This window comes from Penaeus japonicus, unplaced genomic scaffold, assembly GCF_977035675.1.
Source record: "Penaeus japonicus unplaced genomic scaffold, GWHDUDI00000001_assembly GWHDUDI00000016, whole genome shotgun sequence".
Taxonomy (NCBI): domain Eukaryota; kingdom Metazoa; phylum Arthropoda; class Malacostraca; order Decapoda; family Penaeidae; genus Penaeus; species Penaeus japonicus.
The window spans coordinates 13,121,749-13,129,248 of record NW_028234418.1 but is presented as its reverse complement, the minus strand read 5'-3'; the positions used below and the strand labels follow the sequence as shown (position 1 = coordinate 13,129,248).

Here is a 7,500-nt window from a genome sequence, read left to right as displayed (position 1 = left end):
GCAAACACACACCTTCATGATGTGAGAACCAGCTCTGAATTCAAATAAGGGAAAGCTTTAAATCCCCAAACAAGAAGCAACTTGAAAGTCTCCTTGCACGTAATTGGTCCGTTGATTGAATTGGAGTTTTCATTAGTTATCATCTATACACGAACTGAGCATCTAGGAATATTATTTTCCAAAAATCATATTGCCATTAACCCTATTCCGACGGGCCCAGCGATAAGTGGAAACCCCCTACGCCAGGCCTATGCAATATTGCATCGGGAACATCACACTGCTGTGTTGACCCGTCATTGGGCATTTAGCTGTGTCACACGGGTGTGACGCACCATCATCAAAGGGTTAATGAAGTCCATAATTTTTATGATTATTTTTTAGTTTTTTCTTGTTTTTCTCATCATGTTTTTTTTCACTGCCATTGTTATCCTTTATTTTATGACACTACAATTGTTTGGCATTTAAACATTTTGGTAAATGTTTAGAGGACATGAGTTCATTATAACTGGCCTCACACCAGTCAGTCAATTCTTCATTGTAATTATAATTGCAATTGGCATCTTCCGTCATTGCCTATATGTTACTACCTGTTGTCAGGCCAAAAAGTCATTTGTCATGCACTTGTCCAATGGGTTAAAGTCCATGAATCTATGCTCACATGAGAAAGTCCAGCAATGGGTGACCTTCTCTTGTTTTTTTGTATTTTTTTAAAGATAGTTTAGATTGTTGCTCATTACAAAATGAAGTGTATATACACTACTACTTGATAATTTAAAGATATTACAATAATTGTATTTATTCAATTTCATTGCTTTTTTTAGGTCAATCCTCTCAATCTAGTAGTTAAATTGTGTCCAGTCATTCACATTCTGGAAATTATATCATCAAGATACTTGTGTGAGATAAATCAATTCCATTAAGAACCACTGGCTATCCCATTTCAGCTCCTAAACGGACCAAAGACAGCGGACTAGATCGCGAAGCCAGTCCATCAGAGTGGCCCCTGCTGGTGACAGACACTCTTCTGTCCATTCACCGAGGACGGAGAGAACCCACTCAGGTCACAGTCACAACACTCGAGGAGAAACACATTCTTGAGGTGAGATTGGTATTGGATAAATTTTAATTTTTCCGCTAGGGGTATGTCTTTCTATTTCTGTTTAGATTCATAATTTTTCATGTATTTATACTTTTTCATTTACTTATTTTTCATTGAAAAAAAATTAAGTTTCATGGTGAAACTACCAAGTGTAAGGAATCTTGTATGATCGCTGCTAGGTCCCAACATGACCCTTCACACATGCACCTTTTCCCAACAACAAACCCCTGGGTATGTTAAATGCAGGCATCGTCGAGTGGACTTAGATGCTTAACCCAGACTGTCTTACTAATGTTGAGTAGTAGTTGAGCTTACTATCAATTGAGCCACACTTTGCTGTACACAGATTCTGGAGATGTAGGGGATTAGAAGTGATTAGTTACAGTTCTAGCTATAGTAATGAGAGTCGTAAATTTCAAGATAGAGTCTTTTATATGATATTAGACTTATTAATTTATTAATTAACTTGTTAATTAACACTTTCCAGTTTCCCCTTTATAAGATTTCACTGCAATAACATGAATACATACATAAGTGCAAATATCTTCCATAGGCTTTAACGACAAGCAGCACGGAAGAGGAAGACCCAGGCATGGATCCAAAAGCCAAAGGAGGTTCTGTTGAGAAGAATGCAGGTGACAACTCCTCAGAGACAAGCTGCGTTAGTTCAGGTGGAGTCCCTCGAAGAACAAGCAAGGAGTCAACTCCTGGTGCATCAAGCAGTAAAGAAGGTAAGTCAGAGAAGGGATTGACAAAAAGTTACTCTTTTGTTTTTCATTTTGTATTGCTATCATGATGTGCGCTGGTTTGACACAGTAAAGTTTAACTTTTTTTATTTGGTCTTCTGCAGGGACCCCAGGGCCCAGTGAGGATGGTAGTGGGCGAAGAGGACGTAGTATCAAAGACAGAGTCACCTTTGTGTCTGGAAACCCAATGGTGGATGTCACCCATGGAATTTTACATCTGTATAAAGAAAAGTAAGACTACAATGATTCATTTGAATGTATCTTATGGTACATTTGCTTTGCATTTATAAGCCATCATGCAATAATTTTCACATAATTGCTTACTAATTAAAGAAATGTTAACATCTAGATGCAAGTAAAGATATTGGAAGATTGTGTGTGTTTCTGAAGCTAAGGAAACTGTAATCACTTTTCAGTACAAAAACAAGCTTGGAGGAGACTGAATCTCGATCAGAAATGTTGTGCATGCTGGCTGTGCCTACTTGTATGACAATTCACGACCTCCTCCAGTTCACAGCCCCATGCTACTCTGAGATACAGCATATGAGAATCATCAGAGACCCCACACCTAACCAGTACATGGTGCTCATCAAGTTCCGAACACAGGTGAAAACTAATGGCTTTAAACTTTTTGTATTATTTTGTTTTAGAAACATCCTGAATGAAGAACTACTGGCAATGAAGAAGAACACCATATACTTATTATGTACTCACTCAGCACATTAATTCCATTATCCAAGAAAAAAAAGAATAAAACAAAGAAAGCAAATAAAGACTGAAGTAATTCTGTTTAAAGTTAACCTGTTAACGCTGGATAACAAGATATTATGTCAGGTGGTGGCAGTACCTGCCGCCGGGAATGAGATATTTTGTCATGGCTTTCTGTATGGCCAGCTCACTAGTTGATAGGGTGCATAGCAGTTGGCCACGGCCAGACCAGGCGAATAGCCCGAGGTGTTAGGCTTATGCGCTTGAAATACCAATTGAAGCCAAAGCGTCAGCAACAGGTTAAAACCTCCAAACCATTTTAACAATGTTATGTCTTTTTGATAAAGATATCTCAAGGTTTTCTTGCTGAATGGGAACCAACCAACCTGTTTGATAAACAAATTTTAGCTTAACTCCATTTGTAGTTTCCAACTGCAGAAGCAAGACCAAATACAAGATCAAGATCAAAATTCATGATCATTTCATCTATTATCATGAGGTCATGAAGGGGGGTAGGGGCAATATCGAGACCCCAGTGGCAAGAGCTGCCATCACATGACATGATATCGCATTCCTGGCAGCAAGTGCTACCACTACATGACATGATATCACATCATACATTGTTAACCCAATGCCGACGGGCCTGGCGAGAGCTGGCAACCCCCAACTCCGGGCGTAAGGAATATCGCCTGGGTGTTGACGCCGGTTACTGTGACGCGTCACTTGCATCCCACTGGATGGAATAAGAGCCTTACTCGCCGCGGTTTTGATTGCGCGTCCCATTTTTTTGCATTTTACGTAATGCGTGATTTGAATGAAAGACGATATTGAGTTGACTTTGTGAGGTGCAATACAAGCTTTATCGATGTTATAATGCTTCTAACTCTGAGTCCAGAGTTCATACTCTTTGCTTATGTATAATCTTGTACTATGCGGAATATCATTACCACAATATCATGAGCTAAAGTCAGACTTATACGCAAAATAGGTGAAAGCTTTTTCTTCGATAATTACAACTTCTACCCATGTTGTAAGCTCATAATCTTTCTGTAGCATACTCTTTTACTCAAAAACATCGTTGCCATGGTATCAGGAGGGGAAATGACATATATATGTGCAAGAAAAATAATTTATTCATGTAAAAAAAAAAGAATGAACACAAAACATAAACATAATAAAAATAAAACATACATATATGAAAAAAGATGAACATAAGAAAAAAAAACAATGTATATACAGGAAAAGAAGGGGAGAGGTTCAGAGAGAGAGAAAGTCAGGTTGCAGAGTGCCAGGCCTCAAAGCAACCATAGGTGCACAGACCGACAAGACAGTCTGCGCACCGGCTGCGGGTAGCCTTCCGTACGCCCCTGGCGGAGCACCAGCGGCAGCGAAGACGCTTGCCGTCTGGAACGGACTGAATGGAGTGCCCTCGCTGCTGAAGTCGGGATCGGACCTCACGTGTAGGACGTGCGGCCTCTCTGCAAATCGAGTGAACACTCCTTGTGTCACCGATCATCTGCATCGCCAACTCCATGCGGAACTCTACCCCCATGGTACGATACACAGCGAAGGAGTTCACAAGGGCAAGGTCAAAGAGGAAGAAGAAGATCTTCCTATACCACACCCTCGACTTACGAGGGGTGGAATATGAGGCGGAGAACTGGTCCCCAACGTCGACGCCCTTCATGCCGACATTGTAGTCGGCAACGACGCGGGGCTTTCTCCCTCCTCGACCTGAGCGTTGTGGACAGTGGAGAGCATCGTAACGACGTTACGGCCACTCCAATGTAGAGCAGTCGCCCCTCCTTTTCACAGTGAGGTCACGGGAGAATGTGGAAGAGAGATGGGGAAGTGTACCAGTTGTCTACAAAGAAAAACAATTCCATAACTGCTGGTTTCATCCAGGTCTGCCTTGACCCCAGGAGAACCAGCAAACCCGAACCTTTGACAAAGGCTCGTCACTGTCTAGGGTCGTGTCCGCCTGGCTGACATAGTCCAGCTCGTCCTCCGAGCTTGTACTATTATCACTGTCGGAGGAGGGGAGGAGGAGCGTTTGGCGCTGTCTCTTCGGAGCCATGTCGAGTGATTCTATGGGGGTCGTTGACCTCCTTTTATACCCGAGGTTTGCCCCAATCTCCCGCCAGGTGACCGGTGGCAACGTCATATCGAAGTACGTGGAGGAAGTTGGCCAATCAGGTCAATGGAATGACGTTGTATCCTGTGACGTTGGTCTCACGCGATTTTACGTAAATGGTGACGTTTTGTCACGTGACTCACGTGACTCACGTGACAAAACGTCATCATGACGACACATGCCGTGACGTCGGTCGCACGTGACTTCACGTGAATGATGACGCGCGATTCACGTGACAAGGAAACTCAGGTAAGATCTCTGCTTTTACCTGTTTACTTTACCTGCCGCCCGCTGTTGCAATGGCGGTGCACGGCAAAGGCAGAAATTGCGTAAACATAGTGTCAATAAACAAATTTGTTTTAAAGACATAAAATAACCTTATTTCGATTATATTTTGCCTTAGAACACTCCCGTATATCATTCTCCATCAACTGGAATATTTACAGACACGTCACACGAGTGTGACGCCCGTCGTTGACGATTTGCTGGTGAGTCACACCGGTGTGACATACCGTCGTCGCGCCCTATTTGCCGCGTCACACGGGTGTGTCACCCGTCGTTATTGGGTTAATGGGTTAAGGTCTGATAATGCATGGAATATGAAAATGGATGCTTTGATATTTATACACATAATGAGTTTAATTCCATTTACATAGTGCAGATAAACAAAAGACTTTATGAGCATTTTGTAGGGTTCATAATGATAAAAAAGTACATCAGAACTTATTCACTATCATTTTTTATTTAGGCCAATGAACTCAGTTTGTTCATAGGCTAATATTTTACAAAGTATTTTTTTGAATGGTGATTTCCTGTTCTTAGAGTTGTAACACTTTGTTTGTTCACAGGGTGATGCAGACATGTTCTATAATACATTCAATGGGCAGCGTTACAACACAATTGAACCAGATATTTGTCGTCTTGTATACGTTGCCAGGGTTGAGACCACGAAGGAGTCAGAGGATGGGGGTTTGCCCATACCAGGTAAATCATATATGTATCTTGCAGTGTAAGAAGTAGTAGTAGTAGTAGTAGTAGTAGTAGTAGTAGTAGTAGTAGTAGTAGTGGTAGTAGTAGTGGTAGTAGTAGTAGTAGTAGTAGTAGTAGTAGTAGTAGTAGTAGTAGTAGTAGTAGTAGTAGTAAAAAAAAAAAAAAAAAAAAAGGATATTTTCCACTTGAGCTTACAAGGGTCTTAATATGTTCAGATTACTTTTGGTTGTCACATATTCCACACAAGCCTATGTTTATAGTTTTATTGATGATACTGTATGTACTGTTGCATTGCTGAGAGTTAACTCCCATGACTAATCGGATTTCATGATCTTGTCACATTTTGTTCTGTCATTCCACAGGTCACACAGAATTACCTACATGTCCAGTCTGCTTAGAGCGCATGGATGAATCTGTTGATGGCATCTTGACAATATTGTGTAATCATTCCTTCCATGGAGAATGTTTAGCCAAATGGGGTGATACAAGGTATGTAATATTAGTGCAGATTTGATTTCTTGCTGTTTAGGTGTACAGTTTTCTTATATGTCATTATTTCATAGTGTGGATGTTGACTTTTTATTTTTTATACATTAGTAGGGAATAATTTTTGACTCTTCAGCAAATCTTCAATTACTAGTTAAGAGTGAGTGGATGTATTATTAGTTAGGACATAGCTTCATTTCTTTCATGGCAGTGTCTTTGTTCTTTTGAATATGAAATAGGAATAGTTTATATTGAGATGATAAACTCTGGCAGCACTTATAGAGGGTTGGGGGAAGTGGGACTTGCTTAACCCATTCGCACAGAGGCTTATATTTGCCCAATGCTGCTCAAGTGCAATATTTCTCTTACTACGATGTCGTGCTGTGCCTCTCAGAGTGCCTTTCACCTGTCCAATTCAATGGCGTAATAAGAGGAGGTTTTTGTATTTTTTTACATAATTTTCACAAGTGAAGAAAAATATGTCCATACAAATGAAACTCCAATGAATATATGCATATGTAACAATGCAAAATGTGTATTTAGAGGGAGAGATCATGTTGTGATAGGAAGTCATCTGGTGGGAGCAAAATATTCCCATGATGTGATATCACATCATACGGTGTAAATGGGTTAAAGAAAAAATGGAAGATATAGGCTGTTGGTAATGTCTCACCTTGAAGATACTGACACCCTGTTGGTAATGATAATGTTGTGTGCATAGTATACTGAATGTTGCCAGAGTTTGCTAATCTTTGATATTCTCCTGGTAAGTTAGATATAGATTTTTTTGTTCCTTATGTTCTGTGAATTAGATCAGTCATGTAACATGATTATTTCCTTAGTTGACAAAGATGATGAGAAAGCAGCATGTCGGACTGCATCATCTTAGAGGCTATTTTCCTGTTAGTTTTTCCTCAGTATAGTAGAGGGCCAGCTAACATGATGTGGATGAGAAAGAAAAGGCATGTTTACAACCTATCAGAACTTTTAAAGCTTGTTCAAGCACAGTGAATAGATCAGGCAGAATATTGATGTAAAATATGGATACAAATATATGTCCTCAAAGAGTTTGAAAAGGTACACTTCAAAGAGGTAGTTCAAGTTTCTTCTGAATATCTAATGTTTTGTAGTCCTTACTATCCAACCTCCTTGAGCAGCATATGAGTATCATATCCTGTCTTCAGAATCGATAAGCACTGGCATAAAATTGAGTGCATTTTAGAGGTGAGCTTATGGAGTTGCCAAGCCTTTCTTTGCGTTACTTGCTGAAGGCTGACAGATATATAAGAGGACCCTTTTGTCCAAGAAGTAGATTCCTGGCACAAGCCAGACTAAGC

At 40.3% G+C, this 7,500-nt stretch overlaps 1 protein-coding gene across 1 annotated transcript in view; it reads left to right on the top strand.

Moving 5' to 3' along the window:
- Positions 1–7,500, top strand: part of LOC122262128 (BRCA1-associated protein) — an 18,137-nt gene that overhangs the window by 1,353 nt on the left and 9,284 nt on the right. Inside the window, exons 2-7 of the mRNA XM_043030069.2 lie at positions 945–1,099; positions 1,653–1,830; positions 1,950–2,076; positions 2,262–2,451; positions 5,536–5,671; positions 6,040–6,166. Of these exons, the coding sequence (XP_042886003.1) occupies positions 945–1,099; positions 1,653–1,830; positions 1,950–2,076; positions 2,262–2,451; positions 5,536–5,671; positions 6,040–6,166 (913 nt within the window). The remainder of the gene's footprint in view (positions 1–944; positions 1,100–1,652; positions 1,831–1,949; positions 2,077–2,261; positions 2,452–5,535; positions 5,672–6,039; positions 6,167–7,500) is intronic.